Source organism: Hipposideros armiger, unplaced genomic scaffold (genome assembly GCF_001890085.2).
Source record: "Hipposideros armiger isolate ML-2016 unplaced genomic scaffold, ASM189008v1 scaffold_831, whole genome shotgun sequence".
In the NCBI taxonomy this organism is placed as follows: Eukaryota; Metazoa; Chordata; class Mammalia; order Chiroptera; family Hipposideridae; genus Hipposideros; species Hipposideros armiger.
The window spans coordinates 506,554-533,056 of NW_017732181.1; the positions used below are offsets into that span (position 1 = coordinate 506,554).

At 47.3% G+C, this 26,503-nt stretch overlaps 1 protein-coding gene across 10 annotated transcripts in view; it reads right to left on the reverse strand.

Moving 5' to 3' along the window:
* The window catches only part of DRP2 (dystrophin related protein 2), a 41,733-nt gene that overhangs the window by 4,329 nt on the left and 10,901 nt on the right, over window positions 1-26,503 (reverse strand). For 4 of the 10 annotated variants that reach the window (XM_019629222.1, XM_019629225.1, XM_019629223.1 and 1 more), the window contains 21 exons: window positions 26,192-26,368; window positions 21,719-21,882; window positions 19,924-20,080; window positions 18,305-18,425; window positions 16,430-16,698; window positions 15,894-16,040; window positions 15,365-15,443; window positions 13,573-13,633; window positions 13,199-13,260; window positions 12,106-12,180; window positions 10,988-11,189; window positions 10,680-10,765; window positions 8,856-9,013; window positions 8,352-8,518; window positions 6,602-6,713; window positions 5,268-5,404; window positions 4,929-4,994; window positions 4,623-4,688; window positions 3,599-3,745; window positions 1,586-1,823; window positions 310-430 (listed from right to left, as the gene is read on the reverse strand). In XM_019629222.1, the coding sequence (XP_019484767.1) occupies window positions 310-430; window positions 1,586-1,823; window positions 3,599-3,745; window positions 4,623-4,688; window positions 4,929-4,994; window positions 5,268-5,404; window positions 6,602-6,713; window positions 8,352-8,518; window positions 8,856-9,013; window positions 10,680-10,765; window positions 10,988-11,189; window positions 12,106-12,180; window positions 13,199-13,260; window positions 13,573-13,633; window positions 15,365-15,443; window positions 15,894-16,040; window positions 16,430-16,698; window positions 18,305-18,425; window positions 19,924-20,080; window positions 21,719-21,882; window positions 26,192-26,308 (2,752 nt within the window). In that variant the 5' untranslated portion in view covers window positions 26,309-26,368. Of the gene's footprint in view, window positions 1-309; window positions 431-1,585; window positions 1,824-3,598; window positions 3,746-4,622; window positions 4,689-4,928; window positions 4,995-5,267; window positions 5,405-6,601; window positions 6,714-8,351; window positions 8,519-8,855; window positions 9,014-10,679; window positions 10,766-10,987; window positions 11,190-12,105; window positions 12,181-13,198; window positions 13,261-13,572; window positions 13,634-15,364; window positions 15,444-15,893; window positions 16,041-16,429; window positions 16,699-18,304; window positions 18,426-19,923; window positions 20,081-21,718; window positions 21,883-23,339; window positions 23,447-26,191; window positions 26,369-26,503 lie in introns of those variants that run through there. The other 6 variants (XM_019629227.1, XM_019629226.1, XM_019629230.1 and 3 more) reach the window with 5 other exon arrangements.

Consider the following 26,503-nt stretch of genomic DNA (forward strand, 5'->3'; position numbering starts at 1 on the left):
GAGAGAAATTTCAGGTGAGAACTACAGGTTCCCCGATGAGGCCAGGGGGCCGAGGTAGGATGTGGCCAGCTGAAGTGCAAACTCACAGCATTTGTGTATTCCCAGCATAATGCGTAGTACAGGGGAGGTGCTCAATGTACATGTATAGAATAAACAAATGAATGAATTGGTCAATAAGCCAATCAGCCCTGACACTAAGCTCAAAGCCATGAAGAAAAACCAGTCCCAGCCCTAGCAGAACCTTAGGCAGGAGATCTGGGGCAGGACAAAACATGGAGGAAGGGGCTGTAAGGGGCTGGGGGAACTCACCTGCAGCCTCAGTGTCTGGTGTAGTCTGTCCCTTCTCCTGGGGGTGACTGCCTTCTGACTGCTGTGGAGATGAAACTAGGGACGAGCCTGCAGAGCCATTGCCATCTGATTCAGTGGGTGGCTAGCAAGAGGTAATGCATGACTTAAGTGGCTTTGCCTTCCAGACCTTGCTTCGAAAGACTCCTGAGCTTAAAAGGGGCCTTAGATATCCCATGCCCATTCCTTTGCCCTTGGACTTTAAGATAAGACACTGGTAGTGCCTCAAACAGTGGCTTCCCCTTTAAAGAAACTTCTTAGAATATTCAATTACCAATTACTTTCTTCCTTCAACAACATATGTCAAAGTCTCTCAGTTCTTATAAGAATGGCATTGCCCCTAAAGGTCTCTTGTTGTAATTTCAGCTATAATTAAACTATTTAAAACCCAATTCTCTCTGGAAATGTAGAGTTGCACACTTGATCTTCAGTTCATGACATATCATATATTAGAGACCTCCAGGCATGTAGAGGCCATCCCTTGGAGAATCTGGGGAAGAGGCAGGGGGTGGTATCACCTGGTACATATAATGACAATAATAGGTAACATTTATGAAGTGTTTACTATATTCCTGGCATCATGTTAAATTCTTTAAATACATGATCTCACTTATGTTCACCACAATTCCATGAAGTTGGTATGTTATTATCTCTGTCTGACAAGTGAGGATACTGGGACTTAGTGAAGCTAAGTAACTTTCCTAATACCCCACAGCCAGTAATTGCAGAGCCACATTCGAACACAGGGCTGTCTGACTCCAGAGCTACACTACATCATATACACTGCCTCTCAAAGAAGAAAGACACAAAAAGTAACAAGAGCTCCCTTCACAGCAAACATCTTTCTCTTGTGGAGCATACCCAAATCTGCTTTTCTCCAGCAAACATCATAATAGCAAAATCAATGCTCTGGATGAGTCTTTGAACTTTGTTCTTTCCATACTGGGTTCAAATGTGTTGTGGGGATGTGAGCTCTCAGAAGGCCTCCCTCTGCCCCAGGCCCCACAGTGTCTTGGGCCCCACGAGGGTGGAGTGGAAGCTAAGTGGAAGAGAACTGGCCCAGCAGCGAGACCTGCAAGCCCCTTCCTTTCCCACCTTCCCCAACTACCAGCCCAGTTCTCTTCAGAAGGTCATTTAATAGCCACTGCCAAGGAGCACTTTCTTCCCTCCCTGGTGCCACACTCCCCAGCTCCCCAGCTCTCAGGAGCTGCTCTGGTCCCTGCTCTGACTCCAGCCTTACCTGCAGGAGCAGCTCCCTTAAACGCTGCAGCTGGGACTCTAGCTGCTTGTTGTGATCTTCAAGGATCTGCATGCGTGTCTCCAGGCGGCTCTTGTGTTGCCGAAGGATCCGGGCCTCGGCCAGAAGCTCTTCATTGCGGTGGTCCTGTGATGCCTCAGTAGAGCCCTCAGCCAGGGTGGGTGCCTCAGCAGCCTCCTCATGCTGCCACTTCAGGCGTCTCAGCTCTCCCTGGAGAATCCTGCCAAGACCAGAGAAGCCAAGAAGCATGGCCCTAACGAGGTGTTGACTGTCAGGTCCCAGATGCCCCTTCATATCTAGGTGTGAGCAATCCCTTTGCTCTCCCAACCCCATCCCCACCCCAGCCGGCTTCTTGCTTAAATGGCCATATCCACTTCCTCTGCAGCACATATGTCATTTACTCTGCCATCATTGGGCTTCAGAGCAGAGGGAGTTGACATTTCATATAACAAATATCTCCGGGCTTTGATGTGCTGCCTCAGGGGTTAATGTTGACCTTAAAATCAGGCAGAAACACAGTTTGCAAATAAAGGAGGCATTAGGGCCACCGACTCAACCACTCCATTTAAAGATTTTTAGATTCCAGGGGAAGACATAACATAAACAAAAGATCACCCATCTTGCCTCTTCTGTCAACTACCTTCCTCTTTGGTCTACTTTGAACACCATGTTGAGTCATCAAGAAAACATATTCCAAAGAGATGGTCTACTTTGGGGGGCATTACTGTTTTCTTTTTTGCAACAGAATTACACTCTCTCCAATGTTTCATAAGGCCCACCCACTGCTGCTCTAATGTTATGCTTCTCATACTATCCATAGTATGGATAGTATTGGGGGGATCACTTCGTAAGGTATATAAATGTCTAATCACTGTGCTGTACACCTGAAACTAATATAACATTGTATGTCAACTGTAACTGAAAAAATTAAAAAAAAAAACTATCCATAGTGAAAACCCAGGGGGATTTTTCAATCCACTGTGGACCAATAAGTGGTCTGAATGTGCATAGCTAGCACACAGCTCACACCACACATGACTTGCCACATAAGTTCAACAACCCTCAAACTGGTCTATACCTTACTCAATGAAGACAAACCCACTAATTATGTGCTAGGATGTCATGGCAATGTCAAATTGCTATGAAAGTTTCTAAAGGCTTACTCTTTATTTCTGTATTTATTTTGCCTTGAACCAGTAATAGACAACTCACAGACTGCCCCTGTTCTGAGGACTCCAAGTACAGCCTGTGGGCCAGCGGCATGGGCATGCCCTGGGAGCTGGTTAGAAATGCAGGAACTCAGACCCCACCCCAAACCTCTGAATCCAGATCTGTATCTTAGTGAGCTCCCCGAGTGACTTGCATGCTCACTAAGTTTGAGAAGCACTGTTCTGAGCGATACTGCAGATTCTACTACGTGCCCCCAGAGTGGCTTGGGCCCTCCTGAGGCCCCTCCTGCCACCGCTACTTTATGGAGATTAATGCCATCCCTGTCATCTTCACGTTCCCTCTTCCAGTCCTCAAACGGGCTATGCAGTGTCACTTTCCTCTTATTTTATTACTTTCATAAAGTGCTAAGTATCTCTTTCCATTCCAACCCTCAACGTTCCTTGAAAGCAGAGTCATGTATGCTCTTCTGTCTATATTCACCTGGCTCACATTTTTTCTGCTTGCAGCTAGTGGGTATTTGGAAATATTTGGGTTGAGCTGAAAGGATTCAAATAATTACTAGAACAGCTAGCATTTATTAAATGCTTACTGTAAGCCAGACACTGGCCAGTACATTATATGCCTGATCATTTGACCTTCCCAAGTGCCCCTATAAGGGAGGTACTATTATCATCATCATCCCCATTTTACAGATGAGGAAATGGAGGGTCACAGAATATACGGAACTTGTTCAAGGCCACAGAGCTAGGATGTGGAAGTGCCAGGACTTGAATTCAAGCTGTCTAGTCTAGAACCCACACAGATCTGTGTCACTGTCATACCCACCGATTCTCATCCTCTAAGTGGGCCAGGATCTTCTCTAGCTCCCCCTTGCTTTCTGTGGCCATGCTGCATTGAGCCTGCTGTCCGAAGCCTGGCTCCCGGTCTGTAATGGGGCTGGAGTGCCGTAAGAGGTACTGGTCCTCGTCTCTGCTTGAGTGTGGGGAGAGAAAAGGAGGTGGCCAGGCACTGAACTGAGAAACAGCTCAGGGCATGAGTTCTCAGCTCACTGCTCAGGCCTCAGGACATGCAGGCTGGAGGATTCACTTCTAAGTCATATAGAGAAGGAAAGGCCATGTATTCAGGGTTAAGAGGGAGGAAAGTGTTCAAAAGTAGCAGAGGTCCTGGTTGGGGGTCGTAGGAGACAGTGTTTCCAGGATGCTAGGGTCTCTGGGTTCTACTTAAAGCCCCTGGGAAAACAATGAGCAAATCACTTTGTGTGCTGCTCCCTCACCCCACTGACTCTTCACTTCCCCACCCCCAGGTGGGGTCACTGCCTGTTTGAGTCCCAGTCAAGGCCAGACTGGTCCAAGGAGCCAGCAGCTCCTAGGCCCTCTGAGCAGCCCAGGTACCTCTCTAGAGACGAATGGCCCCTTTTTGGGGCTACAGCACCATGGAGTCTCTCTGGCTACACTTCAGTCAAGTCCCTGGTGTCTCCCCAGGGTTGGTGTGGCACTAGATGGGGCTTTGGCATCCTTAGCATAAGCGAATGGCTCATTTATGCAACTTTATAAGAGAACATATTCTTCTTCCCTCAAAGCTGGGCATAGAAGGATGGGACCTTGCAACAGGAAGGGGATCTGGGCAGAGGGCAGGGAGGTAGTGCACTATTTATTCCACGGGTCAGCAGACAGAAGGCAGACTGTTTCTCTTACGAAACAACATGCCCAGAAAGTAGCTTTCCTTCCTTAGAGCACCGAGGACCCTACCCACCACACCCCCACCCCTTGAGGCTGTACCCTGTCCAAACAGTGGCAGAGGGACCCTAAAGAGAGCTATTCCTGGAAAAGAAGCAGCTGTGGAAACTCACATGCTGTCATCTGGGGACAGGCTGTCATTAAAGAAGGAGCAATTTTGACTTTCCATCTCAGCAAGCCTGGGGAGAAAGAGCAGGAACAGAAGGGAAAACAGGATGTGGGCCTGCTTTCATCAGAAGGACTCTAATCCCAGAAAAGGATCATCAGTTTTGGGGGGCTGCCCCAACCACCCTTAAGTGTTGGGCCTCACTGGCTGCCCCATACCCCACTGTGCACGTCCCCCTGGCTCTGACTCCAGTCTCTGAAACCCCTTCCCCACGAGACTCCTTACAATCCCTCTCCCCGAAATCTCATGGTACCTGCTGGCAAAATGCTCAATGCGGGAGTGTGTGTCAGCGTGTGGCAATCTCGGGGAAGAAGCCGGCCTAGAAGAAAGCAGCAAAGACTCAGAGGATCAGAGATTGGGCAGCCTGTTTCCTCACCACCACCCTCCTTGCCCCCTGCCACCAAATGGGGGAGACGGGCAAGAGCTGATGGGAACAGGACACCTAGACTGGATTTACAGGGTCTATTTCTCAGACCAGATTCCTGGTCACACCCAGGTCGAACAGCCCCCTAGCCCACGTGGGACTTGGCCCCTTTGCATCCCCGGGCACAGCAAGGCTGCCCACAGCCCCTGCCCAGCCACTGGTACTCACGTCTCACTGTAGTCAGACTCCAGCACTGATTGCACAGGCAGATAACCTCGCTGAGGGTGTTTGCTGAAATAATGCTTTGAGCGGAATTTGTTCTTTAAGGTTGTGGCAAAGTCCCTCATGTTCTCACTGGATGTGGTCTGAGTGGAGAGAGGGTAGGACTCACCTTAATGGTTTCGGGATATGCTGGCGGAGGTATGGCTGCCCCCCTAGAGCAGGGAATGGGACTGGTAATCCACTCTTGCTCATGCCTACCACACCCCGCTCCTAGAGAAAGGTCTAGAAGGACACATGCCAAACTGTGAACACCGGCTGCCTTTGAGAAGTTGGACAGGAGGGGTGTGGACCAGGCTGAGGACAGAGGAGGACTTTCATTTTATACTTTAAACACCTCTATATAATGTGGATCATTTATAATGAGCTCATGTTTGTGAATTTTTAAAAAATCATTTATATAAATTCTAGGAGTATAGAAGATGAGCAGGAGGTAGAGGATTATCAGGCTACCATCTTGAGCCAATCTCCCATGACTATTATGTTGTTTACTTGAAAATGATAATAAAAGAAAAATAAAGGGCAAGGCCCCTAGTCCCACTGGGTCACATGTGTTTCTGTACCAACAGAACTTGGAGAAGGTATGACAGCTTGGGGGAATGGATTGTGGGGAAACAGTTTGAAAGATGGGGTGGTAGGATGGGAGAGAGTCCACTCAGGCAGCAAAGCCTGAAGCTGTGGATCGTGAACACAGCAGAGGAGAAATTCTGTGGCTGGAGTTCAGGGATGCTGACCAACCTGGACTCAGGTGGCTATGAAGGGCACAGTTTCCAGTGAAAACCAAGTGGCACTGGGGAGCCAGGTAAAGAACATACCCCCTATCCCCCATCCCAAGAGACAGAGTAAATAACTTGAGGACAAACTTTAGTTTTGACTAGAAGGGATGGAAGCAATGACAAGGTGGCAGGTAAAGACCAGGTGACAGGAGCAATATAGGAAACTAGGGCAGAAAAACTAAAGCGAGCAACAGAAGGCTCGTCCCCTGGAACTGCCTTACTATCTCTATTTCTTCCTGAGGCTCCTCTCTGCAGGAAAAGAGTAAGTGTCTTTTAAATGGTTAAGAGTGTCCTGGGCTGCAATAGCCAGCTGTGGCCCCAGTGAGGAAGAAGCTCTGCAGGAAGAACAGAGAGGCCTGAATCCCACAAACTGGTGAATCACCAGGACTGTTTGGAGAACGTTCCCTGGAGGAGAGGCAAATACAGGTAGCCAGTGCTTGGTCAGGTATATCAAGGGCCCAGATTGAGAGTTGCCTCCCTGTCCCGCCCAGCCTGTAGGCTTCGTACCGGGGTGTAATACTCCATGATGGGGTAGTGTAGCTTGTTGCCTTTGCTGGCCCTGCCTGTCAAGAAGCAGGTCTGGCAGATGTCCACGTTAAATTGTTTCAGACTCCGGTACCTTGAGGAGAGGAGAAGTGATAGCACAGAGGATTCAATGTGCCACAGTGACCTCTCCACTTCCCTAACATCCAAATATGCACACATATTAGAAGACGGTGAGGCAGGGAGTCATGATGCACTCAACCTCCTGTACATAGCGTGACTGAGTCCTCACTAAATGACTAGCCTTATTCTAGACACTATAAATCTCCATGAAATCACATGATCAGCCTCCTAGAAGTGTGGGAAATAGCACTGTCTCACCATCTTTTTTTTTAAAAAACGGGGGGAGCAGGGGTAAAGAACTCATTATAGCAAATAGCTTTCTAAGCAAGGATGGCCCCAAAGGGTCCAGTCTCACAAGTACCAGCACCTGCTGGAGAAGTTACTTTTCCAATACAAAGGCTGCTTGTTATACCAGCCCTGTGCAAGTTAGCTAAAAGTTATTTCCGGAAGTTATTTATAATAATAACTCTATTATTACCCAATATACACTAGCTCTTCAGATTCAGTCCCAAAGCTGGGCCAAGCTGCCCAGACCTAGTAGTATAGAGTGGTGAAACACTTAGACTTAGAGAAGTCAGAGGATCCAACATCTGCTACTGGATTGATGCGAACCAGCTGTGTGAACTTGGGTAAGTCACATTCCACCTCCGTGCCTCACTTGCTTATAAAGAGAGTGTTTTAGTGCTTTTAAAAGTATAAAAATTGAGCGTTTTATGATGAAAGCCAAATTCCCGATAGTGGTTAACTTTGTGGGAGAAGGGGAATGTAATCAGGGGAACTTCAAATGGGTTGTAATAAGGTTTTATATCTTAAGCTTCATGGTGCGTGCATGCCACAGGGCGCCAGAGCTGGCTCATACCAGCTCACGAGAGCCAGCTGTTAAAATTTCAGGGATTTTCCAAGCCAGTTGTTGCATACAGCCATTATTTTAAAAAAATAAATTACATAAACAATTAAGTAAATTATGTTAAAACCAAAAGTAATAAATACTCAAAACTCATGGCCTCCTAATTATTTTACTATGATCTATGCTCTTGAGGTTGTTTATATCTGTTGGACCTACATGGTGGAAATACTATAAATGATGTTGAACCACAGCATCTCTTCCCTTCCCGACCTCCTGTGGGTAGCCAAACACTGGCCACAGTGGGAATATTTACATCATGGAAATTAGCCAATGCTCCAAATTAGGTTTCTTTCTTGCTTTCTGGAGTTGGTGTGAACCATTTTCCAGCATACCATTTGGTACATAGGTGTTCTTAAGTCAGGATGCTTGGGGCTTTTGGGTTCTACTTACTGCTTCCTGCGAAACCATGAGCAAATTACTTCCCTTTCTGTGCTGTTCCCTCATCCATCTTATACGTTTTTTTTTGTTTGTTTTTTTATAAATAAATATATATTCTCGTATTTATACGTTTTTGTAGGTCTAGAATATTTCATAATGCAACTAAAACAAAACAAAATATTTCATCATTTCTATTTAAAAGAATAAACATTCTGCAATATAAAGGGTTACAACGATATATAACAATGGACAATAGATTAGGTACAATTATATAATTACGTAACCTATTGCTTTGTAGTATATGATTTCTATGCAACACAGACTATTTACTATTATTATCATTCCATCAGGTATTGTTTTCTCTACCTGAAGCCCTTGATGGGGCATTGCCTACAGACAGAGCACTTGGTCTGATGCTTCACTTGCTCAGCAATGGTGACCCGATGCAGAACAGCCAGCCACACCATGGACTGGGGCTCCAAGTTGACCCACTCCAGGAACTGGGAAGCTTCAATGACTGGCTTCCCAGTGCTCTAGGGAAACAAGAAGCCCAATGGCAATGACTGAGACCCAAAGTGTCTTGTGCCTAGAACGGTAGCCCTCAGAGGAGCAGGAGAAGCAGCAAGGCCTGGGTTGGCCTATTCTCTCAAGGTGTCTACCTTCTGCCCTGTCCTAGTAGAGCTGCTGTCCTCTCTGGCAGGACTCTGACCCTAAAATCCCAGAGAACCTTCCCACCTGTTGTTCCATCCCAACAAACTCCCTTACATCTGAGTAGCTCAGATCAAAAGCCTAACTCTTAGTCTTCCCTCCCTTTTTCCCACCCTCCCTCCCATCATCCCTCCCTCCCACCTTCCCCAGTTCCAGACTCACAAAACGGAAGCAACTACGGACACTGGGCTCCACATTGCTGCCTCCAAAGGCTGCCACTTCCCCCAGCTGACGAGGCACTTGAATGGCCTCATGAAGCAGGACACCAAGGTGGCGTTGGTCACACTGGCTGCCTGAGTTGGCGACTTGGCTGAAGAGGTCTGCTGGCCCCACCATAAGTCGTGGCCAACCACAATGCAGGAATGGCCAGCGAATGGTGCGAGGAGAAAGAGCAGAAAAAGAAGACAAGGAAAGAGCACACAGACTTAGCTAATGACTTTTGTAACTGAAATGCTTAGTGGTCTATCCCTGACCTTCTAGAAGCCCAGGAGCTCCAAAAAGAGCATTCTCTGAGTTCAGAGAGAAAAACTGAGACAGACACAAAGAGAGAGAGCATCACAAAGAGAGGGGGAGAGAGAGATGGAGACAGAAAGTGAACTGTGTGTGAGAGCAGTGCCAGACACAGATATAACACCGTCGGGAAAATAGATTCTCAAGAAGCAAGGTGAGGGGGTCTCAGGGGTGCCTGAACATGAGTTACAGTCAGTGCCCTATTCCCTCCTATTCATGTAACTTATGTCGTCTGATACTGCAATAATCTCTCAATTATCCATACAAAGGGAAAGAAACACTGACATGGATAATCCAAAAACAGGAGATAATTCAAAGCGTCTGATCTTCAAAGAATTAGCTCTAAGTGATTGTCGAACAGACTGTGGTACTTATATTTGAATCTGGGATAGATCTGCCCTTTGAGGGGACCTCCCACTCCACCCCACCCTTAGAAAACCTCTTCCAGAGATTACTGTCTGTCTGCTTCATACCTCACCTAAGGCTTAGAAAAACACATAAATGAAGGCAGAGGGCCTGGGTTTTAGTTCTGGATCAATTGCTGACTAGCCTGTAGAACCTTGGGTAAGTCACGAACCTCTCCGTGCTGCAGTTTCCTTCCTTGTAAATTGAGGATAATTAATCATTGTCCATCTAATCTCAAAGGGATGATGGGAGAGATAAATAATATCATAGTTGTGGACATGCTCTGAAACGTCCCCTTCCCTGTAGAGTTTCCCCAGACCTCTGTCTTCTCTCTCCCGTGATCTGACACAGCACATATCCTTTGTCATTCTGATTAGTTTAATTAGTACTTTGCAAAAAATTCTTTCTGTGTACTTCTGTTTCTTCCTCTGGACTATAAACCACTTGAGGCAGGGAGTGTGTCTAACTGACCCTAGAACTCACCACATTTAGCACAGTGATCAACACACAGTAAGCACTTGATACCTGACAATGCTGTTGCAGAAAAGAACAAAATGCTGTACAAAAGGTGAGAGGATGGAGGGGAAAGGAAAGGTACCATACACCAGAGAGGTTAAAAATGACAGAATTCCATACTGTCCTCCTCCCAGTAACAGGGATGGTTGCACCCTAGCCATGTAATCACATGGGAAGTCTCCAGTAGAACGTGTGACATGGCTTGAGCTCCAGATGGGGAGAGGGCTAAACCTGATAAATAGGTCATGGGGGAATGTAACTAGAAAGTCTGGGCCCTGGGTGCCCCAGGATGCCAACTCAGATCCTGGCCAAGTAATTATACCAGAGCGGAAGAATTCAAACCCCTTGCAGTGACACTGGAAATAATCACAAGTCTTAGGCCTTTGGTTGTTGTGGATTCTTTGCAATAGTGTGGACCAGGAAGCATCACTAGGTAACCCAAGTAGCCCCCTGCTGAGTCATAAGACCTACCTTCTGCTTGTCTTACACCCTTCCTCCTCCCGCCACACCTCTCCCTCCACCCGGTTCCACTCCAGACTTTGGAGTTGTACTCACACTGCAGTTTTTCCTTCACTTCTGTGCCACACAGGCATGCAATGCCAGTCTTAAAAGACAATGCCCGCATCTTTCCACTGCGACCGCTAGGTTTAAAAGAAGAGACTGAGAACATGAATATATGTAAAGGGTTAACATCTTGGCAGTCATTTCCTTCACAGAGTTGATCCCAGCTGGGCTCTGTGCCAACCATGCCCCAAGCTAAGCTGGCTCCAAGTCCACCGTGACAGCAACCCCTTCACACCAGGCCCACCCCAGATGTCCCACTGAATTTCATCCTGGAGGCTGCCAGGGCTGCAAGCCCTTACCTGTCAAAAACATTGAGGAGCCAGTTGAGGCTCATATCTACACACAGCGGCACATTGACCAGGATGCCTCTCTCCTCCTCCAGCCGTTCATATAAGGCAGTCAGGCAGTGAATGACCTCCACCACGTCCATCACATGCTCACTGGCTTGCAGATCATGCTCATTGAAGATCTCCAGTGCTGTGGTTAAAGTTACCAGGTCCACTGGGACGGGAAGAGAGAGGGAGAAAACAGAGCCAAAAGAAGAACCCCAGGGGCTACACAAGGAGATAAGGCCACCAGCTTCACCAACTCTGACTCACCATATGTAAGTATGATGCAAGCTTGCCCTTTACTAAGACGCTCATCCCAAGGAGGGGGAGGCAGCAAAAGGCCCCCTAAATTAACCCAAAATGTTTCTATACCCATATATTCTTTGACATCAGTCTACATCAGAAGATGGTGGGATGTGAGTAAACTCATCTCCTGTGTTGTGTTAACTCCCAAGGGGTTGAATCCCATTTTAAATTTCTGGTTTCACCTGCATTTCAACTACAAATAGGTTTGCCCATGAACCATGCTCTGAGAACCTAGACACCAGGTATGAAGGCTTGGGTGTGCCAGGGTAAATACGACATGCCTCAGGAGGGCTTTTTAATTATGCCCAATGCTGGAATTAGCCTAGCCAGACACATCAAGAAGATTGAATGAACAGTGTCTCTGAGAAAGGTCAGAAGGCACATTATATCGGCAGCCATGTTGTCCCCTAACCACTGGCATTTGCTTCAACAGTTCTGCTACATCCAATAACGCCACAATGGCAAAGGAACACAAGCTCCCAGTGGTTCCAAACCATCGGCTAAGACGCTTCCTGCCATAAAACAGTTGCACTGTTTTCCACGTTGGGTAGGGCAGAAGGGACAAGGAAGAGGATAGCTGTGGATTAATTTGGAAACAGGTCTGGGGCTTGGAAAGAATGGAAGGGCCCTGTGAGGAGCAGGATTCCACAGCCAGCATATCCCAGCCTTTGGAGAGTTCCCTCCAAGCCAATCAACAGCCCTGGTTAAGGTGGGATGAAAGTGGGAAACATCTGACAAATGACGTAGAGTAGGAGAGGGATGAAGTGCACTGGGAGACTTACAGCGCAGTGCCTTCTGGACTCTGCGTAGCTTCATGGCAGTGCGGTAGGCTGAGAACTTAATGTTGTTCAGATCAGCTGTGAAGAATGGAAAGAGACCCACTCAGATCAAGGAAGGGCAAATTAAAACCACAGCAAGATACCATTTTATACCCACCAGATTGGCAAAAAATAAAAGCCTGACAATGGCAAGTGTCAGCGAAGATGGGATGAATGAGAACTGCTGGCGGAAGTGTAAAGTGATACAATTACCTTGGAACACCATGTGGTATTACTTAGTGAAGTTGAACAGTCACGTATCCTACAACCCAGCCAGATATACATATCCTGCAGCAGTGATTTTCAAATGTTTTTTGACAAAGATGCACAGTAAGAAATTCATTTTACATCACGGTCCAATATACATACACTGATGTGTGCACATATAAAAAACTGAATCAAACATTTCAGGAAACAACACCTTACTATATTTGATAAAGTAAAAACATAACAAAATTAATATCAAATATGACTCTTGCTAAGGATCTGTTGTACTTTCATATTTCCTAGTCTATTTCAATGTTTAAAATGCTTGTCATATCACACTGAAACATGCACCAGAAGACATGCACAAGAGCTCTTCAGCAGCACTGTTCTGATTAACTCCAAACTAGAAACAACCTAAATGGCCATCAACAGTAGACTGGATGAAGAAACTGTGGCATATACAATGGAACACTCTACAGCAGTGAAAATGAATGAACTACATTCACATACATCAACATGGGTAAAATTTGCCACCTAATGGTTAGTCTCTCTGAATAGCCAAAGATAAGTCACATGAGGGTCACATTCATTACATCCTGGACAGTGTCTTTCAAAGCAGATCTGGTTCACACCTATAAGCATAATTCCCTAATGTGATGGTAAAATGATCCAGGGGGAATGTAGAGCCTCCCATTGAGGGAGGTGTAGACAGGAAATGGAAGAAGGCTGCTGGCGAAAGGACAAGGTACTCACTTCTATCCCCACCTACTTGGTGAGTGGGATTCCCTACTGTTTTAGAACAAAGGCAACCAAATAGATCCCCACCCTATGCAGGAACCCCGCATCTTACCCAGGGTTTGGTATAATTCTGTCATCTTGGGATGGTCCCAGCATGTGGTCTGAGCCTGGTGGCTACAAACAAAAGCATCAATAGCGCCAGGGTTCACAGCACCCCTCCCCCCACACACACATGCACACACTACTCAGTGATAGGATGGATGCAGGGAGCTGCAGGATCCCAGGGTGAGCCCTGAAGATCCCAGAGCACAAGGGTTCACCTTTACCCAGGTAGGTTCTTGAGCTCTTGAGATGAGTAGGAAGGAAAACTGGACTGGGTGGAGGAATCCCAACAGGTAAGGAGTGACAGGGACAGGTAGAAAAAAGACAGGCGAGGGAGGGGGTGGGCAGGTGACTGACCCCCTTCTGATTCAGATGGTCACTCACTTGATGTAGTAGGGAACTTTATTGGGTGAAATTGCTCTTTCCCAGGGAACCTGGACAGAGGCTGGTAAGGGAGGAGAGAAAGAGAAAGAAGCTGGCTACTAATGCTCTTCAGGTTCCTGGTGACTCCCCTGGTATATCCTCCCAAGTAAAGGTCAAGCCCAAAAGGGGATGGCCGACTCATTGCCAGCTCTTAATAGCCCTGAGGGTGGGGCAAAAACTAATGAACACATTTCTCTCCCTGATCTTAGGGCAAGGGAAGGAGAAGAAGTTGTCACTGATATGCTCATGTGCCAGAGACTGGCAAGGGCATCAACAGGAATACCTGCTCTGCCACTCTGACTATATTCTCCCCGAGCAGGCTGCCATGTCTATCCATTCAGCTGCAGGCAGCTGGAGTGCTGCTGTGGATATGAACTGGACCCTACTTTCCTCCCAGGGCTCAAAGCCCTTCCCCCAGGAGGTCCAGCTTCTCAGTCCTGTGAGACAATGGGAACTGGTACTGCCCATTTCTCTCTGCTGAGGAACTCTCGGCTGCCCTTCTCTGCTCCATGTCCTTATCTTCCAGATGTTCCAGGAAAGGCTCAGTTACCTGGCCAACCACCTCACTGCAGTTTCCCTGGGTACAAGAGCCCTCTATGGATAGAGCTGCATACCAGTGATTATAACAGGAGTAGTTCTAACTGCCATTAACATCTACTGAGTCCTACTATGTGCTTGATACTCTGCTAAATGCTTTGTGTACATGTCTAATTTTCAAATCTTTATACTGCCACCATATCTACTGCTACCACCCTTATCTCAGTCACCAGAATCCCTGACCTACATTATTGCAATATGCTTCCAAACAGGTCTCCCTGCTCCCACTCTCACTCCCCAACACTGACTGTTGAAACGTAAGTCAGGTCATGTCATCCTTCTGCTCAAAGCCCTCCAAAGGTTCTGCATTCCATTCAGAATAAAATCCCAAGTTCTTACCCTAGCCTACAAGGCCCTCCGTACTCTGGCCTCCTGCCACCACTCTGACCTCTTGCTCTCTCCACTCTTGCTCACTTCTGCACCTGCCTCTTTTTTGGTCCTCAGGGATGCCGGCCTTAAGGTCCTGGAAGCTGCTGTTCCCTCTCCCTGATGTGCCCTTCCCTCAGATATGCACATGGTTCACTTCTTCACCCCCTTGAGGTTCCCTGTCCATTCTTGTGCTCTCAGTAAGGCCTTTCCTGACCACCCTATTCAGAAGTGCCGTGCCTCCCCCTTAGTTCCAGCACCGCCCATTCACACCTTCCCTGTTTTCCTTTTTTCCATAGCACATGTCATCAATTTACCATAGAGATGTTTTACTTATCTGTTTATTGTCTGACTTCCCTCATTAGACTATAAGCTCTATCGGTCTAAAGACTTCTGTTCATGGATGTAGCCTCAGTGCCTAGAAGAGTTCCTGGCCCACAGCAGGCCTTCAATAAATATTGTTGAAAAAGTAACGTCATTTAATTCCTGTAATCCTGTGAGCCAGGTAATATTTTCCCCTCTTTTTACATGTGGGCAAACTGAGGTTCAGAAAGTTTTAGCTATTTTTTCCAAGCTTGCACAGCTATTGAATCAGGAGCTGTAACTCAGACCCAGGTCTCTCTGACTTGAGAGCCCGTCCTTTGAATCACTATACCACACTGCTTTCTCTTTACTGTATCTTGGATGCCAAGGCATAGGGGGCTCCCATTAGGCCCCCACGGGAAAACAGTAGACTCCCTTGGAAGGTGGCTGAAGTTCTGCTAAGTGAAGTCCAGTTTGTCTCACGTACAGGAGAGGAAGTGCTGTGACCCAGGCCCAAAGTCCCGGTGGGCATCCTGGAGCTGCTTAAGCCTCTCGCCGACTGACACCTATGGAAAGAACAGGTAGGAAGTCAGTGGATTCATTCCAGACATTTAGTGTGGGATGTCCAGGTACCTCCGAGAGTCTTTGTGAGCTCCCTGATAGGTTGGTTCTTCTCCAGTTCCAGCTCCTCCCACCTCATCCAACTGCTAGCACTCCTGCAGCACTCCTAAGGGTCAGAAAAGAGCAGCCCTAATTCCAGGCCACAGGCACTCTTCCTCTGTCCCTGTCTACCTTACATGCCCACATTTAGACAGGTCCCTCTCAGGTCTTCATTTCAATCATTCCCTGTAGCTTAGAGGCTGAGAAGCCTGTTCCCTGGCCCCAAATTCTCTGCTATTCTTCTCTGATGTAGGTCCCATTTCAATGTCCTTTTACTTCCTTTGGGCCCAGAGAAGTTTCCCCCAAGCCTAGTTATAGCAAGGCTCTTTCCCGTGGCTCATGCCAGGCTCCTCTACCTGAAGCTGTTTCCACTGGCTGTTGATCTGCTCCAGGGCCCGGGAGTTCTCCATTGACAAGTGCACATCAGAAATGGCAAGCTGATGGGCCAGATCATTCACCAACTTCACGCCATCTTTCATGGGGGATAGTTCTTCTTTGAATAGCTGGGGAACCAGGGTCCAAGTCCCACAGCGGACAGAGAGTGGGAAAGAGGGACCATTAGTCATTCACCGCAACTCCTCCTTCTTCACTCAGAGATTTTGTTTCCATAGCACAACTTAGGTGCTTGCCTACTAGGGCAATAAGACTAAGATGTGGGTAGCCACTGTTCTTATCCTCTTCCTTTCCTGTTCTCAGAAAACACCAGAGAAAGAGAATACAGTAGGACAGAGGAGACCCCCAGCTAAACCAGCCCCCAAATCCATTACATCGACTGGTAGGCTCAGTGTAGTATGGGTCAACAATGGAGTCTCATCAGCAGAAACACTGTCGGGGTCTAGAAGGGATTTCAGGTTTCCAGGTGGACTGTAGCCAGGTGAGGGGGCCTGCATACCTTAAGAGTCTGGATGTGGTCAGGGAGTGAATCAATGAAGAGATCCCCGATGGGCTCCCAAGTGGCTCGGACTCCCTCAGCCTGGGTCAGAGTGGTGCTTAATTCCTCCATGGTCCCTTGGATCTCCAACAGCTGTTCCAGAGTGCGCTCGATGTGGCGGTCCTGGTCCACACAGCGGGCTGTAAGCTTCTCCCATAGTTCGCTGGCCACTGTCGCCTGTTTCCATACAAAGCGGCTAAGATTCTGGATCCGCTGTCTGGGTGAGGTATCTGCAAGGGCAGGCAGAAATCCAGGTCAGGCCAACCAGGCAGGGGAATCCCAGGGAAAGACAGAGATAAAGATAGCCCTTTGTAAGATGTGTATGTGTTTGTGTGCATGTGCGTGTGTTTGTGCATGTATTTATATACACGCAAAAACGTATTTTCCATGGTTGAGTTCCTTTTGCACATTTATGTTTTTCAAAAGTTAAACTTTTAGTTTTGAGATCATTATACACTCACATGCAGTTATAAGAAATAATACAGAGATCTCATGGACCCTTTACTAAGTTCCCCCCAATGGCAGCATCTTGCAAAGCTATTGTACAATACCACAACCAGGATACTGACATTGGTACTCCATCAATTTTGTTCAGAGTTCCCCAGTTTTACTCATACTTCTCTCTCTCTCTCTCTCTCTCTCTCTCTCTCTCTCTCTCTCTCTCTCTCTCTGAATTTACATCTAGGAGATTTTATCACATGTGTAGGTTCGTGCATATACTACCACAGTCAAGGGATAATTTGTTGTTTTCCATTTATTATATCATAAGGATTTCCTCATATTTTTAAAAATGGGCAAGGTAAATAGTGAGTAAAACATTTTAAGATGCACAGTGAGGCAAATCATCCACAGTCCTATTCACATGACCCTGGAATGTGATTTCACATTTGTATCTGCTGCCCACTTCCATCCAAAGAAGGGATGCATTTTATGAAGGCCCAGCCCAGAAGAGGAGTATAACTTGCCAAGCTTTCCACCTAGGCTCTTACGCCACATGTTTCTTCTCCCTCCCCCAGACCTCCCTTTAGAAGTAGATTCTGAGCTCTAAAACTCCAGGCTACTCAAAACTGTCCTGCTCTCTCTTGAGCTTGTCCGATCTGAGGTCCATCGGGCAGTAAACTGAGTATTAGCCTCCTGATCTGAGGGGCTCATAGTAAAGGAGAGGTTCAACAGCATTGACAAAGGGCTCAATTAATCAAAGGTCCTCCTGAACTATTCCTAGCCAATCTCAGAGGGACGAAGACTCTTCTGAAAAAGAGGGCTTGCTGGGTCACCACTCAGATCTAATCACCACGGATCCCAGCTGCCTTATATGAACCTAGACCAAGAGTGGCCCACTTTATCGAGGGAAAGGGGTCAGAATCCACCAGGGTCAGTATCAAAGAGCCACAATCAATTTTCTTCTCAAATGTCATCACCCAGCTTTCTAGATTTTAAAGTTTTCTTTAGTTGCTGATTGATTAGAGCATTATCGCATGTCTCCCTATGTTGGAATAAAGCAGTATGTTTTTGAAGGACATACTAATAGTTTGATTCACTGAGTGAATTCAATCCATTTGAGTCTTTGGTTTTTTTCTTTTTCATGCCTCATTAGAAGGCCACACATGATGCTCCACAGCCAGAACCAGCTTTGGGCCACATGCTGATCTCCCCTGCTCCAGGCTCCGCTCTCTTTGCTTTTTCTTGCAGTATGAACCTTGCTCCTCCACAACCCTGGACTCCTAGGATAAAACTATCCTCCCAGATAACAGCTGAGAGAATTAGTTTGGGGAAGGCAAGAAGGTGTCTAGCAGTTCATAGTTTAAGAAGAAGGGTGAAGAGGGGAAGACCACTCACCTTTGCTCTCTAAAGGGGGCTCCTCTAATTCCTCAAATGGGTGCTGGGACAGGAAGGCCTGAGCTGACTCCAGCACAGAGTAGATATAGGGGCCCCGAGACTTGACATCTTCCATAAAGGCCTGTGAAGTTTAGCAACATGGTCAAGCGGGAAGGAACGTCTTTCAATCGCTTTAAATTCCATCCTGCAACTGACAACCTTTCTTCTCCTCAGAGTAACTTGATCCTTTGACATTATCATGTATCTTTGGGCTACCCAGACAAAACGAGGTGCAGTCCTTCCTACAGGCAGAAGAATAACTCTGACACTAGAACATCTGTGTAGTATCAAATGGGTCTGTCTATGCCACAGGGTAGAGAGAAATGTGGAGATTTGGGGCTGGGTATCTTGGTTCTCTGCAAGAACACACAATGTGATATATAGATGATGTATTACAGAATGGTACACTTGAAACCTATGTAATTTTACTAACCACTGTCACCCCAATAAATTTTAATTAAAAAAAAGTCCCTTGTAAGAGGCTTAAAGAAATCAAAACAAGAATGGGCAGGATTTATATTAAGATTTTCAATAAATTGTTGAAATATTAATATACATAAAGTGTACACATCAAAAGTGTACAGCTGAATGAATTTCCATAAAGTGATTCTATCTCTGTAACCAGTACTGAGATCAAGAAACAGAACTCCACCAGCATCCCAGAAAGCCCCTCATGATGCCTTCTGGTCACTAGCTCATTCTCCTCCCCAGGTAACCACTATCTTGACTTGTAATACCACTTATTGGTTTTTTTCATTTTTGAACTTTATATACATGGAATCATACAGTATGTACCCTTTTTGTATCTGTTTTTCACTCAACATACTGTGTTTAAGATTCATCCATGCTGTGGCACATAGTTATAGCTTGTTTATTTTCTTGCTGCATTGCATTCCATTATGTATGAATTTTTAATGGAGATATAATTGACATATAACATTGTGTAAGTTTAAGATATACAACATATTCATTTGATACATTTATATTGCAATATGATTGTCATTATAGAGTGAGTTAACATTTCTGTCATGTCACATAATTATCATTTCCTCTGATGCATTCTGTATTTATTTTTAAGAAACATCTGTTTTTATTTTCTGATTATAGAGGTAATATGTGTCACAGAAATCTTAGAAATTTCAGAAAAGTATGTAGAAAATTAAAAATAACTCTAATTTCATCACCTAGAGTTAACCATTGTGAATATTTTGATATAGCTCCTTCTTAGGTGTTTATGCGTGTACAAACATCTATATAGATTTTTATACAATTGAGATCCACCTGTATATGGTTTTTTATCCTGTGTTTTTAAGTTAATATTATATTATTTATGTTCATTTTTCCATGTCCCCATTAAAAATCAGGGCAGGATTTTAAGGGACACCAATATTTGATGGGGGAATAGAGAGGCCTGACTTTCTCTGTGGAGTGCTATCCACAGATCAGTAAGACTGCATAGAGCTTCCTGTTTACTTTAAGCATCTAAGCAGAGACTGGGTGTCCGTCTGTGAAGGTATTGCAGAAGAGATCCCCTCCTGATTGAGAGGCTACACACCACAGCCTCCATAATTCTAACCTACCGCATGTGTCTCCTTCTCCTGTTGCACCAGGGCCACATCCCCTTGTAGGGGCAGCTGAGCTGACAGTTCCTCATCCTTTTGGCTGAGCCAGTCAATAATCTCTTGGAGAGGGAGCTGAAGCTTTCCACTGTGGTCTGAGAAGGCCTCTAGGCGAGCGCTGCACACAATGGGTAAGACCAGTGATTTGCAGTCTTCTTTTTAAGTGGCAAAACATTTTTTCCAAACAAATACTTATGTGGAACATTAATATATAAAACAGATTAAAGAGGAGCTGCTCTGGTTGAAGTGGGAGAAGGTCCGGAGCCCTCCCTCTGGTCCACCCACAGAGGCACCTCCACACGGAGCTCAGCGCTAAAACCCACGGGTAGGACAATGGGTGGGAAGGGATCCCAAACTTAAGTGGTTTAATATGTCACTGGGTGGATGTCAGTTAATTCAGTCACGAGCCCAGCATCAGGCTGGGAAGTGCAGAAAACTAAGCGAGGGCATTAGAGGTGACAGCTGTCTGCTTGCCCTCTTTCCCTGGAGGAACTCAGGTCATGCCAAACTGCTCATCTACAGAGGCTTCTCCAAGCCTGCCCTCTGAGCAGGAGAGGATGCAGTAAGTGGAAAGAGCAAGTCAGGGGGTTGAGCATGGGCACTCACATGCCCAAGGACACATACAAATATAAGCAGCCCACGGATCCCAAAGGATGATAGCAACAAAGGCTAGAGGTTTAACATATGGAAGGTGAAAACTGTGTACTGTATAATCATCTCTGTCTGCCTTCCCCGACAAATGAACCATGAACCGAGGTCCAAGTGGTAGGAAGCTGGAGGCCAGCCTAGGCTATGTGCAGACATTGAGCCCATTCCCCTTAGCTGACAATAATTATTATTCATTGTCCCCCTACCACCTGGGCCAAGCCTTTTACCTACATTTTTGCTTCCACTAATTCTCAGATCAACCATATGAGGTAATCACTACTATTGCCCAGAGAGGTTAAGTAATTTGCCCAAGGTCACATGATAGGCTATTAAGTCATTGATAGAGCTAGGATTTGAACTCAGGTTTGTCTGATTCCAGAGCCTGCATTCTTCCAACTTCATACTGCCTCACCCCCATCAGAGTGTGCCAGAAGCCAGGGGTTTGGGTTTTGATGGTAGGGAGTAGAGCAGAAAAGTGTGTGTATGGAGAGGAGGGGTTACACAGAGGAGTAGGGAGAAGAGGAACAACTGATATATTAGAAATTGCCTTCTGGCTCTTACTGATTTGCCCTTCGCTTGGGGAGGAATGGGTGGGGTAATAAGCAATGGATGCAGACAGAGGGATGAAAGGATGGGAGAGACAGCAGATGAGATCTACCAAGATGGAGGACCGTTATGCAAAGAAGAGGAGGAGAGTAACCATTATGTTTCATTTATACATCAGAGCTTGTAAGTTCAGAAAGAATTTTCATATCGCATTTGAATTCTCACAGCAATGCTGCAGGGTAGCTAGGACAGGTATTATTCCTCCACTCATTTTTTTTTCTCAAAAAAATCCAAATGGAAGCTAACATTCAGATAACTCAAGCCACTTATCCAAGGTCACACAGCTACTTAAAACTGAGGCTCAAATCCAAGTCTCCTGACTTTTGACCCAGGGTTCTTTCCCCAGTGCCAGAGAAGGAAAGGAGGAAGGGGATGGTGAGGCTGATGATAAGGTGACACACAGGCTGAGAGGAGAATGACAAGTGACAAGCTGCAGCAGCAAAAGGAGCGCACCGTCGGAGCCAGGCCCCTAGGACATCTATGTGTAGGGCTCAGGCCTTACCGGAGGTTTTGAGACTTCTTCTTGATTTCATTCCAACACAAGTTCATGGCTGGTGGTTCCAGACATCCAGTGGCACCAACAGACCCGTTGAACAGCTTTGGGCTTAGGCAGGAAAGCCCAGCGCCATCCTGAGGAGGTGCAGGGGAGGTGGCAGCAGCTCTAACCTGGACAGAAACACAGATACCCTGTGATCCCAGGAGCATGCCACGTCCTGGTCTGCACCAAGCCAAGGGTGGGACAGGTGTGAAGAAGACGAGCAAAGGACATGTCCCCAGGTGTGTTTGGGAGTGAGATAAAGGAATACTTGGTGGCTCTGTTCTTTGCAAGTTTTGGTATAGGCCGATCACATGTAACTACTGATTGCTATCATTATTACTTATTATTGTAATTTCTGTCAGGATTACTGCCCAGATGGGATCCTAGAAGTCCTTGTGTTAGGTAATAGCTACTCAGAATAGCCCAAACACAGCATTCAAGGTGAGCTGTAGGCTCCTATTTCAGGGTCCCACAGTTTGCCCAGCCTTCTGGAAAAGAAAGCCGAGGGACTGCCCCATAAAGATTCAGAGGGGGGTGGGGGGGGGAGAAAAGAGACCAGCTAGGGAGTGCTAACAGTAGTAGATGTCCTACTTCTCCCAATAAATCTAGGCCTTGATGTCCCCTCTCTGCCCCACCCACTTTTTCCACCACAGACAGAAAGCTTGGAAATAGTCCTAAAGAGTGCTGTTTATCTTCCATGGATTGAGGAAGGGCTAAAGCAGCATTTTGGATCCTGATCTCCTAAGGACTCTGACCAGAGTCGGCAGCTAAAAGGACCAGCCATAGAGCCTGCCGAAGTCTCGTCTTGGGCCCTTGAGCTCAGAGCCCATTACTCGCTTGCCCAATGGAGTAATGTAGGGTTTGGAGTAATGGGGTTGTATCAAATAGCCCTTAAGAAGTTAGCTACCTCTGTAACTAGCATGTAAATAAAAAAGCTACATTTATCTGCTATTAGATGAAACACTGGCACATTTACTCCTACCAAGTGCAGTCACAATCATAGCACAGAGTATGAGTGATGTTGATCTAATCATCCCATTAAATGCATATTATGTGTGAAGGGGGGCAGAATGCTCATTTTCTAGTTATTAATCCAGAGTAACTAAGAAAACTGAAGAATAAAAAAATCTTGCATTACATATATATATATATATATATATATATATATATATATATATACACACACACACACACACACATATATATATAAAGTGAGCTACCTTCAGCAGTGCCAGAACCACCCGGGGGAGGGGGCCGTCAGAAGAAGAATGAGGGGGAGTGTGGAAGAGGAAACCTCAGCTGAGTGGCTCCACCCCAGCCTGGGGAAACCCACTGGCCCACCTGCCTGTCCAACTGCTTGCCTTCTGTGGGAAGAACATGGTCCTGCTGGTGGCTGAGACTCTCTAGTCTCCCTTTCCCCCCAAGACTTCCTCCCCACACAAGACCCTCCAGGCAACCTAGGAAACCAATCATCCCATTAAAACCACAGCTTGCAGCCACAGCCTGAAAGGGAAGTTAGGGAGCAGCCAGGCTGGGGGCAGAGCTCTCAACTCAGTCACCCTGTGTCCCCATGCGCTGACCCTACCTGTGCTGCCTGGGTACTCCATTGCAGGATTCGATAACTCCATGATTATCCCTTAACAGGCATCTGGATGCAGTGCCTGGTGAGCTGCAGGCAGAATCCTGACAGGCTCTGAGCAGGCTCCCTCAGGGAAGGCAGGCAGAGCCGAGCCAGGCCAGGAGGCGGGAGCTGTCACCCTGTTTGTTTACTGACCCCCCAGGAATCTGGAGGGGGCGGCTATGTCAGGGTTCACGCCGGTGAATCAGAGCTTTGTCCCTGGGGAATTCCGGCTCGCTCCCAACTGGGCCCGCCACACCGGGGCCAGGAGGGCCCTCCCAGGCTGCCAAGGTTGGCAGGAGTGGGACTGGGCATTCCATGGTGCTGAGGAGGAGCATGCGGAGGGTAGCCTCTGTTGAGTTGTTTTCCCTTGCTATGGAAGACACAAAGGACTCACTCTGCTTGAGGCCCACCCCTCCCCTGAGGTGGAGGAATGGATCAGACCACTCTGGTGACAAACCCCTGGTAAGCAATTTTCCCAAGGCCTGGCAGGAGGATGGGCTTGGAAATAAGCCTTGTCCTTGACTAAGTGTCCTCAGTGGCAGTGAGAAATGTGTGTGGCATACCTGGGGACAGAGTCATGGAATAGCAGGATTTATCTGAGGCCACTGTGGAAACGCAGGGTGCTCTGTCCTGCCTTTGGGAGGCAGAAAGGGGTAGAGAGAGGAGCCATGTCCCCCCAGACCTCTCACCACACCCTAAGGCCAGGGGCACATGGATGGTCTATGGGCATCCCTGGACCTCTGCAGGGATGGAGAGGACAACATGGAACCCAGCGGCTCCATGAAGGGATCCAGGGCCAGGGAGCCTCTTGTCCCTGCCTGTGTTGCCCTCGGTCCCTTGGCCTGAGGGGCAGAGCCCCTTCTGGAAGTGGCCACTCTCCTCCAGCAGACTTGCCTGGGGAAAGGTTAACATTCCCGAGCTGCCCCCCCCTCCCTCAGCACTGAGGGAAACACTTCATTTTTACCAAAAAGGGTTCTGTTCCCATCCTCATTTATCTCCCACAGTCTTCTGGGCTTTCCACAGTTCCACATTGTTTCCATGCTGAGGCCCACCTACAGGAATAGTTGGAGCAGATGCCTGACCCTTTCTGGGTGTCTGGGGTGGAGCCATCCGGGTTGGATGGGGGATGGAAGATGTCAGGCCAAGAGCAGGGAGTGGCTCTAGCTCCCGGTTGCAGCTTTGCTTATACTGGGATAATTGGGTTCAAGCCAGTCTCACAGAGTGCCCTGGACTGGGAATGTCCCAGAGTTAGAAATGGCCCCATGTGACCCAGCCACAACCAAGTTGTCCTGGTAATGAGGGAAACACCCACGATCGGCTGGCTCCACCCATATTAGTCTTTCATTCCCTCCAGACTTCTTAGTTTCCAAACCCACCACTTGGCTCCTGTACTGTGTTCCTTCCTCCTGTTTCCCCCCACCCCCAGATCCCCCTGCCACTCACAAGTACCCCAGGCAGAGCCAGGCACACAACAGGCAAATAATGAACAGTAATTATTTTCTTTCCCTCTCAATGGCCTTCTACTTCTGGCATTGCACATCTGGCCAAGACGTTTGCTTCTCACCCCCACTTCCTACAGAGCTCTCTCCTCATCTCTTTAAGACAAAGTCAGGGCCCTAGGGAAGAAAGAGAAGTAACTGGACAGTGGCAGCGGAGTAGGGTTGGTCTCACCATTATCAATCACCAAATGAAGCCCTCAGGTCCCCATGCCTAGGCTGCGAAGCTTGGAGGGGGCAGAAAATGAGAAGGGCAAGCCTTTTGGAAAGGCTGGGCTTCTCAGTCCCTTGACCCTGTGAAATCCCCACTTAGGGGAAGGGATAGGTGCACTGAGAGAGTCTTAGTTGACACTGGCTTTGAGACTATGTTAGAGGCAGCACTTTCTCTCTGGCTAGATGTGGGAAAACAGCTCAGGAGGACCGGGATCTTATGCCTCTCTGGACTATGACTCCCCCTCATTATTCTCCCCAAAATGGGCTCCACAGCACTCACATTCTCCATCCCTACCACCCTTCTCCCTTCTTTCTTCCTCCCTGTATATTCAGCTGCTGTCTGCACCCTCAGCAGTGACTCAGCACCACAGCCCACCAGTGATACACTAGGAGACAGTACTTTCTCACACCCCCATGGCCTCCGGATCCCAAAGCATTGTAGGGAAAGACAAAACATGCTTATGCTTCTCCTTTGTCCACTCAACTTTCCTGTGGACCTCCCTATTGTCAGGAAAAGGGGCTACCCCCTTAGGATTACTGCCTCTCACATGTCCTCTGACCACCTACCAACATACACAGGCAGGCACACACAGCACCACCACTCCACTCCAAGAGGAAGAGAGAGAGAGAAGAGGCAGGTATAACACTCAGTGGATACTTAGTGAAGCTATTCCAGGAGCTTCGAGTAAGACTAGGGACTTGAGAAGAACAAATGGAAGGAGGGAGAATATTCTGCAGGTGCAAAATATGAGATATGCCACAGAGAAGCCGATGCAAAGGAAGGTCCTGCCTTGTCCTAGGCTGTGCCCTGAAGGATCATGCTCTTTTGGGAACCGCCTTGGGATGTTAACATGGAACCAGCCCCCCTCAGCCATGGTGGGTCCTTTGGTTTGCCCAGCCCAACACACTTTCTTGCACCATGACCTCCATAAAAGGCTCCGTGAGTGACAAGGGACAGGCCAGAAGGAGACTCCATGCTATCCAAGGGGTTTCAAGTATATGGAGAGTGCCCCTGAGCCTTAGGAAGCACGAACACTCACCAGAACACACCCAGATCCCATGTTCACCCTTTCCCCACAGGTCTTTCTCTTTCTGTTGGCCTCTTACCTGAAGCAAGGGGCAGGCACTGTGGAGGCTGCTGCTGTGATGGAACGGGTCAGCTGCCCGCCACTCATGACATCGTGGGAAGGTGTAAGGGCATCCCTGCATGACCATAGGTTGCATCAGAACCAAGGCTCATGGGGGATGAGGATGAGCAGTGCATCAACCATTGAGCATAAACACCTGGAAGAGAAACAAGGTGAGATTTACAGTAAAGACCTAGACAAGGCCTATTAATCAAGCACTTACCCAAAAGTGCCTTGACCAGTTATGTAAATAAGCATTCAAAGTTTACTGATATACTCAATGGTTTTCCCA